The sequence below is a fragment of the Macroventuria anomochaeta genome (genome assembly GCF_010093625.1).
Source record: "Macroventuria anomochaeta strain CBS 525.71 unplaced genomic scaffold BU25scaffold_2, whole genome shotgun sequence".
In the NCBI taxonomy this organism is placed as follows: domain Eukaryota; kingdom Fungi; phylum Ascomycota; class Dothideomycetes; order Pleosporales; family Didymellaceae; genus Macroventuria; species Macroventuria anomochaeta.
This window is the reverse complement of record NW_022985363.1, coordinates 197742-215856: the sequence shown is the minus strand read 5'-3', so window position 1 is coordinate 215856 and position 18115 is coordinate 197742. Positions and strand designations below refer to the sequence as shown.

General features: G+C 52.6%; 5 protein-coding genes across 5 annotated transcripts; 3 read left to right on the top strand and 2 right to left on the bottom strand.

The window, feature by feature from the left end:
* Nucleotides 1–324: 324 nt before the first annotated feature.
* On the bottom strand, nt 325–2484 carry BU25DRAFT_427445 (D-lactate dehydrogenase mitochondrial precursor; the record flags this gene model as incomplete). Its single annotated transcript, XM_033708444.1, has 10 exons — nt 325–653; nt 706–913; nt 962–983; nt 1041–1328; nt 1378–1479; nt 1531–1565; nt 1649–1745; nt 1802–1910; nt 1958–2150; nt 2203–2484. 10 exons carry the CDS (start codon nt 2482–2484, stop codon nt 325–327), a joined length of 1665 nt encoding a protein of 554 aa, XP_033566757.1.
* Nucleotides 2485–3595: 1111 nt separating this feature from the next.
* Nucleotides 3596–7537, top strand: BU25DRAFT_382111 (uncharacterized protein). Its single transcript, XM_033704230.1, has 5 exons — nt 3596–3845; nt 3952–4102; nt 4156–4256; nt 4302–5108; nt 5156–7537. Exons 1-5 carry the CDS (start codon nt 3768–3770, stop codon nt 7280–7282), a joined length of 3264 nt encoding a protein of 1087 aa, XP_033566756.1. The 5' UTR covers nt 3596–3767; the 3' UTR covers nt 7283–7537.
* A 793-nt stretch (nt 7538–8330) lies between these two features.
* BU25DRAFT_357086 (RdRP-domain-containing protein) lies at nt 8331–12429 on the top strand (the record flags this gene model as incomplete). The annotated part of the gene is made up of 4 exons (XM_033703564.1): nt 8331–8869; nt 8921–9495; nt 9542–11412; nt 11461–12429. Coding segments are annotated over exons 1-4 (3771 nt in total), but the record flags the coding sequence as incomplete, so codon positions are not given.
* A 377-nt stretch (nt 12430–12806) lies between these two features.
* BU25DRAFT_382108 (uncharacterized protein) lies at nt 12807–14202 on the top strand. The gene has a single exon (XM_033704229.1). The coding sequence runs from the start codon at nt 12886–12888 to the stop codon at nt 14005–14007; it is 1122 nt and encodes a 373-aa protein (XP_033566754.1). The 5' UTR covers nt 12807–12885; the 3' UTR covers nt 14008–14202.
* A 34-nt stretch (nt 14203–14236) lies between these two features.
* On the bottom strand, nt 14237–17991 carry BU25DRAFT_382105 (Exportin-T). The gene is made up of 4 exons (XM_033704228.1): nt 17640–17991; nt 16018–17581; nt 14950–15966; nt 14237–14899 (listed from the first exon to the last, which is right to left on the bottom strand). Exons 1-4 carry the CDS (start codon nt 17649–17651, stop codon nt 14391–14393), a joined length of 3102 nt encoding a protein of 1033 aa, XP_033566753.1. The 5' UTR covers nt 17652–17991; the 3' UTR covers nt 14237–14390.
* Nucleotides 17992–18115: the final 124 nt, after the last annotated feature.

The following is an 18115-nucleotide window of genomic DNA, read 5'->3' as shown; positions in this document are numbered from 1 at the left end:
GAGACTTGGTGGGATTGAGTCAATCGGAGGTCTAACAACTTTATGACAATGACGCGGGGTGCTGTGACTGGTGGGGGCTGGAACGAACGACCGATCCCGGAGCGTGGACGGAGGTCCGCGTGCAACAAATTTCACCAACACTGACTTCGGCAGCATCGGCATACGATATGTGTGGTGATGCCGTGCTTCATTTTGAGATCGCAAGATGGTGCCGAAGATGTATGTACAGTTATGTACTCCGCAAATGCCGTTTTGTCAGACATCCTCCCAACGCGAGCTTACAGTACGCCAAAAGAATGCTGCAAAGTCGACCCATGTCCAGCCTCATGCCTTCGCATCCATGATCTTTCCGGGGTTCATGAGCCAATGCGGATCCAGAGCACCCTTGATGCTCCTCATAACATTGATCGTGTCGAACCCGAGCTCCTTCTGCAGTGAGGCTTTCTTGCCCAACCCAATGCCATGCTCGCCGGTGCAAGTACCCTCCATCTCAAGTGCGCGCTCGACCATGTCATGAACACACTTCTCGACAGCCGCACGCTCTTTTGGATCCTTGCTGTTGTACATGATGCTTTCGTGGAAGTTGCCATCTCCAATGTGTCCCAGGATACTTGCAAAGAGACCGAGGTCATCCATTTCCTTCTTCGAGATCTCTGTATCACAGTCAGTATGCGAATTCACCTGACGTAGTATTTCTTTGCGTACCTATAATGTCTGGTAATCTTGAGATTGGAACAGCTACGTCTGTCGACCAGACTTCGTCACCTTCTCTGCGAATTGCCATCATGCTCCAGAGAGACTCTTTGCGTGCCGACCAAAGCTGTCTGCCTTCTTCGGCGGTTTTGGCGAACTCGAAGTCACCGCTCTTGTGCTTCTTGGAAATGTCCTTTACCAATTGGATGTTTTCTTGCACCTGTGCTGGTCAGCATCATTCGTTGGTTGCATAATTGTGCGCACTCACTCCTGCCTTAGTGCCCGAAAACCTATTCACAATGATTAGTCTTGACCTAGGTGATGCTTCGAATCCTTCAGAAACCTACTTGAAGAACATGGTTGGGACCTCCTTCCATTTCCTGTGCGTCGATCCAGCTTTGTTGATCACACCCATCTGCACGTCGTCCATGATCTCCATTGCAGCAACAGGTACGCCTGCTCGTAGGACTTTTGAGGCTGCAGCTGCAGCATCGCGGATCGTGGGAAACGTAACGACAGCGACGCTGGTCTCCTGGGGGATGACGGCCAATTTCAGTGTGATTTCCGTAACGATGCCCAATGTGCCTTCAGAACCAACGAAGAGATTCGTAAGGTTATAACCGGCTGAAGATTTCCTGTGCGTTGTCAGATCTGCCTAGTCATGATTTGATGATGATCTCTTACCGTGGCCGCTTTCTCGTCTTGATCACTGTGCCATCAGCCAAAACGACTGTCAGGTTGATGACCCATTCTTTCATCGTGCCATATCGCACAGCATTCGTTCCACTATTACAGTCTCAGTACGAGCGTCATCGTGACTTTTGGCGAAAGTGTTACCTGCAGCTCGTGCCGACCATGCCGCCAATTCTAGCCTGTGTCAGCGATTAGCGAAATCCGGATTGCCGATTTGGGTGATGCCGAATGCAAATTGATACCTTCAAAATGCGTCACTTACAGATGGCCCAGGGTCCACGGGAAAGAACAGACCGGAGTCTTTGATTTGATCATTCAGGCTCATCCAAGGCACGGAAGGCTGAACGACGACATCCATACTATAAGTCTCAATCAGCCTCGTGATGACTTCCCTTCACTGGATCTCTAAGCTTACTCATCCGCGTGCAGCGCAAGAACTTGATCCATTAACGTGAAGTCGATGCTCATGCCACCAAAAGGAGCAGAGAAGTTGGCCTCGAGACTCGATCCTCCAGAGTATGGGACTGTAACAGGTCAGTCTCAAGCTCGGCGCGCGCATGCTCGTTCGTACTCATGGGAATCTTGTACTTGTGGCATACTTGCGCAAGCTGTGACACCTCTTCTGTAGACTTGGGGTAAGCTACCGCGACCGGGAGCTGATCGATATTGATCGAGGACCATTCTGAGTAGCCATGCCTATGGAGATCTTCATCATCCGTACTGATTGTATCCTCGCCGAATGCTGCTCTTAGCTCCGCGATTGCCTGAACATGGTCAATAAGGATGCATTACTGTCTTGACACTTGGTCGACCTGCCTTCTCCATCTCTTTCTTTGAGGCATATTGCGGTCCCGTAGACTTCATCCACGGAAGCTGTAGCTTCGAGGCATCGTTGATACCATACAAGTACGTCGCTGTGCCGGTGGAAGCCGAGAATAGTAGTACTCTGCCTGTTGTCCAGAATGCCTTTTGAGCGTGTACAGGTCTAAGTCCAGACTTGATGTTTTGGCTGGGTCCAGATGTTCTTGCTCGAGAGCCGCCACGTTTGAGCAGAGGTGAGGCAGACTGTCTTAGTCTCACGATCGGTTGACGAAACATAATGAGGTAAGTGGAAAGCACTGAGGTGAGGTTGGAGTAAGCTGTGCGGCGGCTGGTGAGACTAAAAGGTAGAGTCCACTTTCAATGCCCACGGGGTCACGCGGCAAGCTCGAAGCTACGGGAATAGAGGCATGAGGTCAAGCACCGCTGTGGGACTCGGCAGCAGTTCAAGGGCTGGAGAGCCTCCAGGAAGCGGGTCGTAGGCGAGGATAGCCTCGGACTAGACGCTGCTGGCGCTACTCGCCTTGTGGGCATCATGTCGAGCAGCGGCGCACAGGTAAAGCCTCAAAGGCATCTAGGCGTGAGAGGCTGACGAGATTTTGATCACGTCTCAGACTTTCGGCTCGCGCAGCAACGTGCGATGGATGTGCTGCATGGTCATCTGCAAGGGGTCTGTAAAAAGCAAGGTAATTGCGGGGAAGACCAGGGCGACAGTTGTGTTTTGAACGAGAATCCGGGTAACGTTCCGACCTGTCGCCGTCGCGTGACGAGGCACCTTGGATCTCCAACGGTGGCATACGAGCTTCAAATTCGTATAATGCGAAGATGCGGCGCAGTTCAAAGCTGCATGCCATGATCTGAGATAGGATCGTGGTGAGCGGGGTTGTCCGATAGCTTGGACCATGGGAATCCTCAAGAGCTTGAGGCTCTCGACGTTCCCTGCAACTGCAACTGCGAATGCATGGCAAACACTCGTCGGTGGTCATTGGGTGCTAGTGATACAATTACTCACGAGAACACGGAATCCTGGTTCGTGCAGCGCATGAACGCTGGCTGAGAAGATGCGTGGGGGTAGAGGCTTTGCATCCTTCGCCAATTCATCCCACTCTTGTTCCTCAATGCGATCTTAGGCCTTTCGTGATCGATGACAGCGGGGCGTCAAACCCGGTTCAAATGCCGCTGTAACGGCACGCGACTGCGCTAAAACCAGACGTCTTCCGAAGTCGTTGAGGTCTGATGGAGCGCTGGGCTGTGAAGGTGCATGCCTCAACATAAGCAGCTGCCCAAAGCAACAAAGCGCCCGAGCTATACCCGCGGAGTAGGAAGGGGGATAGACAAAAAAACAAAGCTAAAGTGACGTCTCGCCGCACAGGATGGAACAAGCCGAATTGAGGTCAATGTCTGATGCTGGCGTTGCAAAGGCTGCTGGCGAAACGTGAGAGCGCGTGTTTTTCGTGCAAGCGCGGCGGCTCGGTTGTCATGCCAGTGCGACCCCAAACAATCTCGTTCACGCTCCACTACGAGCATCTGGACTTACTCCGCGCAACTTGACTCGACCCGGCATGGAGATGGATATCAGATCGGAGTTGTCGTCAGAACTGACGAGGATAATTGAATGTCCATACCCGGCCTCATTGTCCGTAAGTATTTGCCCCGCATCTTCCCAGCTTTGACAGTAGCACAAGACGGCAAATGACTTGATGCGTGTGCAGTTGATCTGCGGATGCTGACGCGCAGACAATACAGAAATTGAAAGATCTTCTTGCTCATGCGGATGAAGTGACCATACAGTCCTGCATCCATGATCGACCACCATGTGCCATGACGAGGCTGGCCACACTCGTTTGCGATGCATTGCCACTATGGGCATACACTTCGCACGTGTTGCAGCTTCTCTGTACGCATGAATCTATGCTGTATCGTAACGGTATTAGCTGATGATTCCTACAGGTTGCTCTCCAGAGTTCACTGAGAAGCTCTTGCTGCAAAGTCCAGGACTTCTCAACGCTCTGCTAGTGAAAGCAAACACTTCACAACGAGACTTCGACGATGTGAGTCTGACATTGTGTTTAGCTAATCCACGCTGAGGCTTTCAGTATCTGGGACTATGCGTACAACTTCTATCCAGACCGCTTCCAGAGTCCATCTCACTACCCGCAAGTGCTCAGTCGTTCTTCCTCCGCGTGTTCGAGCGAGCCACGCAAAATCCAGATGTAAGCACACTCCGGCCTGTCTACAGCATGCTCAATGGAGCGTGTCGAAAGCTCCTCAGCCTTCTGCCATCCGAGGTACGACAGCAGTTCGATCGAGAACTGTGTCACATCCTATCTTCAAATGGTACCGGACAAAACTCCATGTTGCTGGTGTGGTGCTTTGGAATAGTCATTCTCGCAGAGCATGCGGAAGATTTCAGTGCTTCACAGAACTTTGGGCTAGAGCAGCCAATGTCGACAGCAGGTGTCGAGAAGCAATGGACAACGGCATCTGGACGCAAGCTTTTTGGTTCTACCAACGGGCTGTACAAGACCATCAACTTGACCTACCTCAGTGTGATCTGGGCTACGAAGGGAGACGTTGGCGTGTCAGACGCCGAGGCCATTGAAGGCATACGGATCGCTGTGAGAACGTTGCGTTTCGTTGATATCGAGGCACGAGCAGGCTGGCCAAACTCCAGCGCTTTAGCGAAGAACATCTTCCCCAAGCTTCCAGCCAAGATTTTACGTGAAGGTATAAACCCGGCCGTTCAACTTGAGGCCTTATGTTTCTACGCAATGATCACAGGTGCAAACAATCTTCCCATGGAAATTGTAACACAATATCAGCGCTGTTTGGCTACACTGGAGGAGCTTGCGGACGCCGACTCTCTGCGTGAGATCCTACTAGTGTCTCTCCCTGTTTTTGCCGTGAGTAGAGCGTCGAACACTTCCTTTGACGAGACTGACCGAAATAGCCTCAAATGCAAGACAGCTTGTTCCGGACATTACTCTCAGACACCCTCGATGCTTGCGTCGCAGATTCAGCTGCCCGCCCATTGACCAACCTTGTCACTTTGGTCGATACATTGTCTGCTGTCTCGTCAGGTTGCGCGGCTTTGAGCGCGAAACTACTACTGGCTCTTTCATCGACAACATTACAGGGCAAAGTCTGGAACCTCGTCCGGACCCATATGACAACTGTAGACATTGTTTGTCATACATATGCTGCTTCCTTGCATCGAGACGCATTTGCCGCTACAATCTCATTGATGTTGAATCTGACTATCTCAGCGCGGCCCGAGGAGCCATCACTGCCACAACAACTTGCGTCTGCCTTGATTGCCAAGCAGCGTAAGCTCCCTCATGTTCCCAAGAAATGCTCACATGCGGCGAGTCATCCGAGTGGTCCATCGATATCATTATTCCAGCAAGAGTCAACTCCCTTTACTGGCCAGCATCTGCAAGATTGGAGGAATCGTCTCAAGTCCGAACTGGAAAGCCAAAACTCCTATCAGCGCGATTCCATCGTACGCTCGGTTGCGCAGATCTGTCAAGATCTTGAAACGCGTTGCAACACTGTAGAGGAGCCACTTCGCCGGGAGAAAGCAAGATCGCAAGAGCTCGAGAAGCGTGTGGAAGAGCTAAGCGAACAGGTCTCGTCACTCGAGTCGCAAGCGGCAGATGACCGATTCCACCTGGATGGGTTGGAAGACGAGAAGCTTGGTCTTGCAGATGAGAAGGACCGCATTTCTGTGAAACTCAATGAGCTCCGAACACAGTTTAAGGAAGCCAACCGGAATGCGGACGAGGCCCTCCGCACCGCTCAGGAAGAGTTCAATGCAAGAGAGCTTGAGTTGCGCTCGACGATCCTGAATCATGAGGAACAGCTTCGTACCCGCGAAAACGATGTTCGAGAGCTGAACGGTACAGTTAGCGAAGTCAGAGACTCTTTAGAGCACACAGAAGAGGAGCTTCGTGCTATTGGCGAGCGATACGAGGACTTGCAGACTCGCCTTGGCGACACTGGCCGCCAGCTGGATGACGAGCGCGAGGCGAAGTCCAGGCAATCCGAAGAGATCCTGAGGCTCAAAGAACGTGGCATCAACCTCGAGCATCAACTTCAAACGACTGAATCAGAGTTGGAGGCCATCGCTGGGCAACTCAGTGATCTTGAAGTCAGCCACCAAGAACTCAAGCAGTCTTCTGTGGATGCATTGAGGGAATTGGGGGTCAAGTATACAACTGACATGGAAGCCGCTGCTGCCAGAGCTGAAGAGGAGTGCACCAAACTTAACAGCAAGCTCACAGACACGCTTCAAACAAGTCGACAGTTGAAGGATGCGCATGATAAGACTCGAAGGGAGTTGCACTCTTTGCAGAACACATTCTCGGCCCTCGAAACCAAAGCACAAGGACTCGATGTTCTTTGTGGGGAGCAAGAGGAGGAGCTGGAAGAGCTGAGGACTTTGCGTAGGAATGTGCTGGCTTCAATGGGGCTTGCGACGCAAAATTCGTTAGCAATCCGCTCAGCATCTCGATCACAGAGAGACGGCACTATGCCAGAGACTCCTCGGGAACCACGAGAGCACAGGCGACGAAAGTCGGCAATTCATACCCGGGACCTTGCGCCAAAAGCCACGACAGCAACCCAAGGCTTCAGCAACACGGCTATGGAGAACTTTGCTGAAGCATCATTCGCCTCCTCCAGTCACGACTCGCAGAATGGCTCAACACCAAAACGCCAGAAACGTCACCCGTCTTTGAAGGTGCCTACGATGCAAACGCCATTCAATCAGAAGCCAGCTCTCGCTTCATGTTCAACATCAAAGAAGCTATCGCCTGTCAAGCGCTCTGCTTTACGACAGATGTCTCCAAATCGCCGACACACTACAGTTGGCTTTGCATTATCTGAGACTGAGGACCAGGGGCAGGTGCAAGAAGGCGGTTCGACAAGGAAGAGGCGAGGCAGTCTCCGTGGAGGTTCACAAGAGGGCTTTGACATGGATGACTTCCTTGCAGGTACACCACTAACACCCGGTGCATTCGCATCAGGCACCGGAAGAGTCCCAGAGGACGACGACGCAACGACCACAGAGCTATGAGTTCGATGTTTTGGCGCACCGTTTGCATAGATGGTTGGCATTTGTGTATTTCGCGTCTCAGGCAGCCGCACGGGTACCTGCATGTCTGGCGTCCCAGGAGTTGATCAAAGCTTGAAGACTCTATGTCTCATTCTTACTTGTACCTTTCGATTTGCCTTTACTTGTCTAGTGCCTGTCTTACTTTAGCGTCGCGATCGTTATCCATTCTCGCGCTCTCTCTTACACTTAATTTTATCCAACTACTCTTCCCCCACGCTAACTACTGTGGCTCGGTTCCGAATTCCATCTCTATTTCCCAAGACCGAATTTGAGGAGCACTGCAGTCGTTTCGGTAAACACTTTTTTCATCACTATCTCGCCAGATCCAGTCGCACTCACCATCTGCTCGTTTTGGTCAAAGCAGCACTTCATCTTCTCCTACATTCTCTCACACAATTCTACCAGTTGGTATCCATCAACGTCTGATTCTGTCATCTCTCTGGGAACAGTGCTTGCAATTTCGAGCATTCGGATTGCGCCTGTGATCTGACAATTGAATTCATCTCGCTACATCCTCATCAACGCCCCTCCAAACAACAAACAACAATCACACCTGCCTCGACAGACCCATTGCAACTTGACCGAAGTCACAGACTGGAGCTATTACAGTTCACAAAGGCTTTCTTTACGCTGCAGCATAACCGTGCGAGCCTTCACCTGGCCGCATCCGGGGCCGCCCCTCCACCGCTCCTGACCTGACCAAATTGGCAGTCGCAAACAAACGCTTCTCGCCACCTCTCGCACCTACCCCTCCTGCTTGGCTTTTACGACAGCAAGCGCGCTGATAAACAAGCTACTTCACTCTACTTCTCACTTTGCTAACCTCCTCTACACCATCCCCCCCCCCCCCCCCACACCAATATCGAACACAACCTACACATCGACACACCTTAGGACAATCGAGAAGGCTAATGTGAGTGAGGGTCCTTGAAATCCGACCTCGCTTAAAGCTTGTAAAATGTGTCGCCAGAACAACGGTCGCTTGCAAAGCGGCTACAGAAGATACGGCAAGCATGGTGAGAGTGGCAACCCGGACGGTCATGCATACTCGAGCAGCTCTGGTGGCTCCAACAGACAAGCTGGCCCTACTCGGCCCGTCATTAGACCTTCCTCGAACCCAGCCAGCCGCGTGAAGACTCCTGAGCAGCAAGATGCAAGCCCCAGTCGGGTCGACTCGCCCTTTGCACCGGAGATGCCTACCAGCGAGCAATCATCCTTCACATTAAACGGTCATCAGATCAGTGAGATGTTCAAGGCTCGATCGAGCGCGACTGCCAGCCCACCAAAACCGTCGACACCAGTCTCTCCAGCCACCAGGATCGACAGCCCTCGTCAACCTTCTAACCACCAAAATGCATCAAGCAGGCCTCTTACGCGCAATACTAGAGGGCAATGGGATTTGGAGCAGGAGTTCAAAGTGAAGATTTTTGGTATACCCAAGCAGTACTGGACCAAAGATATCTACTTCGCCACGTCCAGGTTCGGTACCGTGACAAGGATCGAAATGGAACTTCTCAGCCGAGACAACAATGCATGGGTGACCTTACAGTGGGTCTATTTACTCAGCTTACAAGCTTATAGCTAACGCCGATCTCATAGATCTCCTCTGAACAGCTTGCCTTCTCAGCTTCGCATCGGCCCAGACTTCGTGCGCTGCGAGAAACGCACAGCATGCACGAAACCCATTCCTAGCCCTGTGGATCCAACCACCCAGTATCAGGAGTTCAACATCCTTTTTGCCAACTCGCTCAGCTTTGGTGTACAGACTGGAGAGATGAGCCTGGTCAACATGCACGAAGTGGACACTATCGGCAGGGTCCAGATCATGTTGAATCTAAGACGAAAAGAGCTTGAGATTCAATTTCCTTTGACGATCGATGATGAAACCCACCAATTCTGCTTCCTATTGCCGATCTCTCAACTTTCTTACATTCACAAGACACAGGATGGAAGTGGCTCATCTGCCTTGATCATTCCATTTGACCGTCCGCCCCACTTCTTTGTCCAGAAGAAGCCAACGATGAGCGATGATACTCCGTTTCCCACGAAAGAGCGCGTCTGGAATATTTGGAGCACTTTTTTCCGCAAAACCGATGTGGTCGATAGCTGCACAAGGGAAAAGATGCAAGTGCAGCCTTTGATGGATCACAAGGGTTCGGCAATCATCGACATAGGTAGGATTTCATTTTTCTGACGAGCGACTTGAGCTAACAATATCAGGTCACTGGACTATCTATCGCCTGTCATTCGACAATGGCACATTGCCTGGACCCAAGTTCAAGGAGTTTCGTAGTGCGCTTGTTGACTTTGGAGTCACGTTCCAGGACTGCGACCAGTTCACCATATCCTCAGGGCATCCGTCGTCTCTCTCGAACATGCTAGGTGAAGAGTTCACGGGCACACATTCGCATCTCAAGGCTTCGCACAAGACCTCTTTCTTCGAAGATTTTGCTGTCGATCAAGTCCACCTAACGTTTCCTGTACGCTATCAGCTTGAAGCATGCCTGTCGAATGGTTATATCAAAGAGAGCAGTGTGACTCGCGACTTCCTCACGAAGCTGGCATCCATGGATGCTCGTCGGGCCATTCACATCCTCGAAAAGGTGGTTGACAAGCAGTACGTCTACTACGACCCCATGGACATCTTCAAAATTCGCTTGAAGATCACATCGCAGAGGTCGATTCCCAAACACTGTGTGATGGAGCGATCCGTCAACATCACGCCAACCATGATGCATGTCGCATCACCAACCATGGAGGTCTCCAACAGGATCACTCGCCAATACGTTGCGGACGCCGACAGGTTCATCCGCGTCAAGTTTTCTGACGAGAAGGGCGAAGGTGCGATAAGGAACATCTCCGGCGACAGAGCCGGTGAGCTCTTCAATCGAGTCAGTCGTGCCATGAGAAATGGCATCGTCGTCGCTGGGCGATATTACGAGTTTCTTGCTTTTGGAAACTCACAGTTTCGTGAGCACGGTGCTTACTTTTACGCACCGACGTCCACCAAGTCAGCGCACGACATCCGTGTGACTTTGGGTCAGTTCGACCATATCAAAACTGTCGCCAAGTACGGTGCTCGGCTGGGACAGTGCTTCTCCACCACTCGCGCCATGCAAACAACTGTTAATGTACACAAGATTCCTGACATCGAGCGGAATGGCTACACCTTTACCGATGGAGTGGGGAAACTTTCTCTTTTCCTGGCTCAAATGGCTGCGCAAGACCTTGGCCTATATAACGCTTTCGACGATCCGCCATCCTTGTATCAGTTCCGTCTGGGCGGTTGCAAAGGTGTGCTTGCACTTGATCCAGCCATCACAAAGAAAGAGGTTCACATTCGCCCAAGTCAATTCAAGTTCGAGGCTCCATATACCGGCCTCGAGATCATTCGCTGCTCATCTCTTGCCACGCCGTTCTTAAACCGACAGATCATTGTCATATTGTCAGATCTGGGTGTGCCCGACGACGTCTTCATCCGGAAGCAGCAACAAATGGTGAATGCTTATGAGCTGGCCATGACGGACAAGACAGAAGCTTTGAACTGTCTTCTGAAACACATCGACATGAACCAGACAACTTTAACGATGGCCAGCATGGTCTTGGAAGGATTTCTGGACACCCAAGAGCCGTTCATGATGTCTCTCCTGAACCTCTGGCGAGCTAGCGCCATCAAGGAGCTGAAGAAGAAAGCTCGAATTGCTATCGACGAAGGCGCTTTCGTGCTTGGCTGTGTCGACGAATCCGGTACATTGCGAGGCCATCGTGATGAACCACAGTCACGGCTTGATGCAACCAGGGAAGAGAAGATCAGCACTCTGCCGGAGATCTTCATTCAAGTTGACGATACCAGCCGGAAAGGCCACTACAAGGTTATTGAGGGCATCTGCGTACTCGCGCGCAATCCATCTTTGCACCCTGGGGACATCCGTGTCGTTCGTGCAGTCGATGTTCCAGCTCTGCACCACCATAAGAACGTTGTCGTACTCCCACAGACAGGCGACCGCGATCTCGCCAACATGTGCTCGGGCGGTGACCTCGATGGCGATGACTACATGGTTTTATGGGACCAGAACTTGATACCGAAGATTGTCAATGTTCCACCGATGGACTTCACTCCCGAAAAGCCAGTAGAGAAGGTTGATCCCATTGACATATCGGAGGTTGGCGACTTCTTCGTCACGTATATGAAGAACGACTCGCTTGGTCAGATCGCTCACGCGCACCTGGCACAAGCTGATGATCAACCCTCTGGTGTCGACAGCAATATCTGCCTGGAACTGGCGAAGCTACATTCTCAAGCAGTGGACTACTCCAAGAGCGGTATCCCAGCTATCATGGAACATACACTGAGACCGATGAAATGGCCTCATTTCATGGAGAAGAGACACCTACCCACAAACCGGATCTACCAGTCCAAGAACATCTTGGGTATGTTGTATGATCAAGTGCAGCTTGTCGATTTCACCCCCACAGAGGAATATAATTTTGATCAGCGAATCCTCGACGCTATTGTTTCCGACAAGCCTCTGCTAGAGAAGGCAGCGCATATCAAAGCAAACTACGATAACGACCTGAAGAGGTTGATGGCGAAGCACGGTATCCAGACTGAGTTTGAAGCCTGGTCCGTTTTCGTGCTGGCGCATAACAAAGAGACTCGAGACTACAAATTTGCAGAAGAGTTCGGTCGGACTATTGGAGTCCTGAAAGCACAGTACCGAGAAACCTGCATCACCGCCGCTGGAGCGAAGAGCATCGCCGACTGGGAGCATATGGGTCCGTTCGTCGCCGCTATGTACTCTGTAAGCGCGCAACAGACGAGGGAAGCACTCAAGGAATGCAATACGAAGACCGTTCGAGGCCAGCAGGCAGCTGTGCGCGGGATGGACACGGAGAACATGCCCTTGATGTCCTTCCCGTGGTTATTCCACAAGGAGCTGGGAAAACTGGCAACCGGAAACAAGGCGAAGCCTGAGTTCGAGACGATTCAACTAAAGCGCCAACAAAGGCATCGCACCAATAACGCGAGAGAGACAGAAGTCGAGCCAGGCACGGTGGAGACTGCTGAAGGTATTACGCGATTTGGAGAGATGTTGAATCTGGACTTCGAAAAGACTCAGGGAACCGAGCAGCGGCAGCAGGATGGTTGTGAAGACCGGGAAGGAGCAGAGCTGGAGAAGTTGCATAGTGGGTCGCCGCCTATCGCGCCATAGCCGGCACTCGAACCGTGAGCTACTCTTCCAACCAGAGACAAGGCGTATGACAGGCGGTGGCCCGGAGAGGAGGGTTCAAGGTTGGAACGAAGGTAGAGAAAAGCACGGTCAAGCATTGCCCTGCGCAGAGGCATTCGGGAGTATCATTGATGGTGGACGGTGTACGAAAGGTAGCGAATCAGCAGAAAAGCACAAAAAAATCTGGAAAGAATCAAAACTACATATATCAGACCCAACAGGAAGCAGTGACGGAACGCTTCCAGCGGTAGGAACTTTGGGACGCCTCTTATCGATAACTTGCAAGCCATCCCAGAAATTAACCCTCATAATTTCTCCCCGCATCTGCTCACGATGAACTCGTCATCGCGCATACCACCTCTTGTACAACCCTATGTCAAGCTCCCTCGCGACGACTCGCTACTCCTCCTCACAAGCACACTTGGCGCCAGCGCAAACTGGCTGCTCACACGATTCCTCTGCGATGCGCTGAGCAACCACACACAAGATGGCGGGGCAGACGAAGGTCACAATGTGGTGCTCGTGTCATGGATGAGAGACTATGACTTCTGGAAACAAGAAGCTAGGAAAGGCGCAGGGCTGGATCTGGAGAGGCTGAAGAGGGAGAAGAGGCTCGCGTTCGTGGATGGGTTGAGTGGGCTGGTTATGGGCGATGGGACAGGTGCGCAGACACAGCAATCGCAGGCGCAACGACCCCAGCAACCTCAGACAGGATTACATCCTGCGAGACTGACGAAAGAGATCGATCCGCCGCAGCGACCAGGGCAGATACTGCCTGCTCGAGGACCTCCAGGGCGCACACTACCTGCCAGAGGTCCCTCTGCACCCACCGCGCAACCCGCACGTCCTACCTCAAACACGATCGCCTCATCGACGACACCGCAAACAAGGGCCAGCCAAAGCACAGGACACTACACCCTCACGTCCCTCGACCTGGCACATCTCCGCACCACCCTCACGAGCGCTATATCCGCCCTCACGTCCACCACCACTTCTGCGCCACGGAAAACCCTCGTCATCCTCGACACCCCCGACGTGCTCCTCACCCTCTCCTCGACACCATCTGCCGCTTTCACGTCGCTGCTCCTTCAGCTCCACAACACGCCCACGGTTTCCCATGTGCTGACGCACTTACACGCGGACACGCCGCTCCTCAGCCCGTCATCGCCTGCGCAGCCGCTCGAAATCAGCCAGTTTAATTTGGTGACCAAGGTCGCGCATATGAGCCGCAGGGTGATGGAGGTGAGGGTGCTGGATACGGGGGTTGCGCGGGATGTAAGTGGGGTTGTCCGGGTTACCGAGCAGAGTGTTGGGTGGGAGGGGTTGGGACTTGAGGAGGAGGATGGGCGGCAGCGTGATGCTAATGACAGTGGGAAGGGGAAAGAGTTTTTGTATCGAGTCAAGGGGGATGGGAGTGTGAAGGTGTTTGAGAGAGGGGCTGGTGGGGAGGGCTGAGTGAGTATGGTGGGTGAGAAGGTCTGAGTCGAAGGCATTGACGAAGCACGGAAAGACGGAATCAAGTGCGGAGCTTGACAGGTCTTCATGATCGGGCTGCGAATGAAGGTGGCACGCAGCAGGTGTAGAAGAGACATGCTTGCGAGACCTAGATATGGCGACTGCCACTCGTGAAATGAGTTTGAACTCAATGTCATCAAGCCCTGAAGTCTTTTACGAATTTTGATATCTTTGTTCCAGCTACAAAGCGAACTGGTGCTATATGGGGTTATCTCGAAAACATGCCAATGCCGTCCAATGCGCGCCGGATGATGCCGCCGTCGCCATGAGATACATAGGAAATCCCTCTTCATCCTTTGCTCTGTCTTATTCTCTGATAACTTCTACGTCCTTCCTGACGTTGCGCGCTCGACAAATTGCGCAAAGAAGTTCCTCCATTCCTTCTCCTTTTTGGCACCCTCGAAGGCGCCGGCAAGTGTGCGCAGATACTGGTCCACAACGTCTCCACCAACACCCATACCGCCTAGGTCGCCACGCAGACGCTCGACGTATGGCTCTCCAACCTTCTTGATGATCTCGGTCTGTAGATTGGCGGTTTCGTAGAGGACTTGCTTGGCTTGTGCGTCCTTGGAGTTGAAACCAGGCGAGGCAGGGATCGACCAGACGAGAGGAGAGAAGCGCTCGACGACATAGTTATCGAAGCCAGGCAGAGGTTCGGTACCGGGTGTTGTGGGAGTTGCGTTTGCGCCGGGCCCGACTTTATCGGGGCCGCTCCAGACGTTGATCATGCGGATGAATACGCAGATAGCGAGACGGGCGGTCTGGTAGTCGCGAGTATCGCGGGCGAAGGTCTCGATCGATGAAACCACGGGCTCGAAAGTTGCTTGGTTGGCTGTGCTGTGTCAGTGGTGAAAATGAGGTAGGTGCGTGCTCTAAACGTACCGTTGCTGACGAGCACAGATCCAAGATTCTGGTTTAAAACAACAGTGATGAAGTTCAGGTACTCGCGGCGGAGCTCAGCCAGTTGAATCTCGTCATCTGTGCCCGATGGTGTTACTGCCAGCGCTGTGAAGATGCGCTGCAGAACTGGAGTCATGACCGTGTCTAGGATGCTAGAGATCTCCGACTTGAATGTGAAGATGACCTGGGCAAGGACCTTGAGGAAAGTGCTGATCTCATCCATAGAAGAGCTGAGCGAGAGAAGCCCCTCGATCCAAGAAGGCAACTGTTGCAGCAGTCGTGAGCCAAGGACAGAGATCAGTCGCGAGAATGCGAAGCGCGCGGCGTGGCGAATCGATCCAGAAGTGTTGAGGGACTGAAGGGCGACGAGGATGGCTTCGGAAGCTTTGGTGAACTCGTCGGCGACTTCGGTAAGAGGTGCGGTGCTATTGTTGGCTGTGGGAACCCAATCTGAGTATCCACGCGCAAGCGTACCAAGCGCCATGATGATGTGGTGGATTTGGAGGATCGATCGTTCATCTCCATTTCGAGCCTGAGGAAGTGTCTGTTCCATGTCGGCGAACAAAGGGCTCATGATCGTCCGGGCGTACAGCTGCTTGTTTTCTGTCGAGACTGTGTTTGCAGAGGCTATGCACCCAATTGCCTCAAACAGGTACAATTGGGAGTTGAAAAGGGCATCCGCGGACTGGTCGTCCTCGTCTGAGGACATGTCATCTTCAGAAGTGTCAGGGACCTCCGCCTTGATTGTAAGCAAGTCTCCAACGGCCTGAATGATGTTGTACGAGACATTGCCCAGTTGGGCTCGCAGATGCTTGACTAGTCGCTGGAAGAGGTACCATGATCGTGAGCGGACCTTGACATGGTTGCTATGTGTCAATGTAACGAAGTTCTCTAGAACCTTGGGGATCAGCTGAGGGTTTTGCTCAAAGAACTGATAGTATCGGACGCATATCTCCATGTACTGAAGCTGAACGGCAGGATGTGAGTAGTTTGCAAGCCCTAGACGATGTTAGTATTGCATGTTCATTCTCGAGTCTTGAGCGTGCTTACCTGAATCGATCATGCTGTGCATCATACCCACAAGCTGCTGAGCAGCAACAGATGACGGTTCACGCTTTGCATACAAACCCTGGTTCCTGACTGCGAGTTCTCCAAACAGGTACATCTCGTACAAAGCCAGTTCCAGATCACGCCAGTTCAGGCTCTGATCACCCTGCGACAGACGTCCAAATGTTCCATTCACCACTCGGCTGAGAGTCTCAATGTAGTATGGCTCGTCGATAGCTGTGACTGTCTGTTGCAGCACATGTAGACGTCTTCGCAGATCCTGGAATTCGGCCTCATCTGTTTGCTCGTCCTCCTCGCCCCACGATGCGGTGTCGTCGTACTTCATCTTCGCAATGATGGCGTCCAGGACAGGCGGCAGCACAGCTGCATACTGAGGCGGCACGGACCCAGTCTTTTTCTGGAGTTTGCGCAGGAAAGTAAGCAGATCGGTCAGGGCTGGGATGACGGTCGAACAGACTTCATCGTATTGGTCGGCGAAGAAGCGCAGAAGGTACGGCGTGAAGATTCGAATGAGGTCGTCAGCCCGCTGGCGGGTCTCGTCGTTGGCAGAGTCACTCTCCAAGATCTTGACAACGTCAAAGACGATGTTGTTGACGAGTTTCGCTACGGTCTCCGCAAGGTCGTTATCGTAGTTCGGGCTGTTGTATTCTGCCAGCGCAGGGCTTCCAAGGAGCTGGCCAACAACTTCCGAGAGATTGAGGAACAGTATGAGCTCAATCTTGTCCCCTGGGCTCATCTTCTTGCCCACAATCTCGGAGAAGGTATCGATGGCTGCATCTCGGACTCGGCCAGCTGGACTCTCGGGGTCGCTGATGCCTTGCTGCCCAGCCATTTCCAGGAATGTGCTGATCATGGACTGGTTCACAATGAGGTTGATGTCCGTCCAGCTGACCCATCGACCGATGGTCCGCAGACACATCTCAACGAGACCTAGATCAATTTCTCTCCACTTGCCCAGAATCTCCTGCCATGATACTGAAATCTTTTGAGCATCTCGCTGTCGAATCAGGTCCTTCAACTCGGTGTTGCGCTTCTTCTCGTCTTCAGGCCTCGCCACAAGCTGATCGGCGATTTCATCGTGTATTTGGCCAAGTACGCGCAGGTATAGGAAAGTCGTAGCGGTGTTGGCGCTGCCAATGGCTGCCTGGTCGGCCAGTGCGCGGAAATCGTCGAAGAAAGACTGCCATGAAGAAGGGTATAACACTACAAAGAGATAAGTCATAGTCTGCATCAGCTTGTTCTGGATATGATTTGTGTCGGTCGAGCTACTGCCAGGCGCATACGACTGGCGAATGTGACTCATGAGCGTATCCTTGATGTATGCGAGGCTCTGCTCGTCGAGCCGGTGCTCCTGGACGGCATTGTTGACGAGGTCGAGGGAAGTATGGCGAATGATGTCGGAGGGACGTGGGTCGCGGATGAACAGAGCTAGCGAGGCCTGCCATGCTGTGCCTTCAGCTCGCAGCTGGTTGAGGTATTCTATCGCCTGGCCGCGCAGCTGCTGGTTCGAGGTGGGGTCCGAGGCGATTTGGATGGCATTTTCGACCTGCAGAAGCAATGATGGTCAGCAGAGAGCTCTACAGTGGAGGCGTGTGAGAGCCTACCTGGGCCTCCATTTCCTCCGCCGTCTCAAATGCAGAACAGTTTGTGTGTAATCAAGGGCAGTCGGTGCGGGGTTCAACCATACAAGAGAGGGTACAGTATGATTGAGGTTTAATTCGAGGTGATGTGATATGCTACCGAGTGCTTGGGCGGGGCGAGGACTTCATTGTGGGAATGTTGCGGGCGGTGAAAGTAGGCTTCGGCGGGGCACGCTCGAGTGACGTGCAGGCGATTTGCAGGGATGCTGGTGAATGAGCTGGAATAAATACTGGGGCTGGCAGATCAGAGTCCTTTCACGCTGGCGAGACAGAGGGCAGGTGCTGTTGGCCCTTTTGTTGACGTGCAGCTGGCTTGTGTATGCTGCTCGTCAAATGTGATGTGCCCGGGCTCTGGTGGGCTGTCAACTGCTGCCCGAACCCGCCGTCGCGTGACACGGACCATCAATTATTGCACAAGTTTGATAAGGTCCGCTGAGTGT

What these genes read in the sequence shown, in the direction of transcription:
- BU25DRAFT_382111 (XM_033704230.1), top strand. Translation starts at nt 3,768, where the DNA reads ATGGAGATGGATATCAGATCGGAGTTGTCGTCAGAACTGACGAGGATA. An exon ending in CATACCCGGCCTCATTGTCC is followed by an intron (nt 3,846 to 3,951) that starts GTAAGTATTTGC and finishes CAGACAATACAG; the next exon opens with AAATTGAAAGATCTTCTTGC. An exon ending in CACAACGAGACTTCGACGAT is followed by an intron (nt 4,257 to 4,301) that starts GTGAGTCTGACA and finishes TGAGGCTTTCAG; the next exon opens with TATCTGGGACTATGCGTACA.
- BU25DRAFT_382108 (XM_033704229.1), top strand. Translation starts at nt 12,886, where the DNA reads ATGAACTCGTCATCGCGCATACCACCTCTTGTACAACCCTATGTCAAG.
- BU25DRAFT_382105 (XM_033704228.1), bottom strand. An exon ending in GCACAGCATGATCGATTCAG is followed by an intron (nt 15,967 to 16,017) that starts GTAAGCACGCTC and finishes AACATCGTCTAG; the next exon opens with GGCTTGCAAACTACTCACAT. An exon ending in ATCTGTGCTCGTCAGCAACG is followed by an intron (nt 14,900 to 14,949) that starts GTACGTTTAGAG and finishes GACACAGCACAG; the next exon opens with CCAACCAAGCAACTTTCGAG.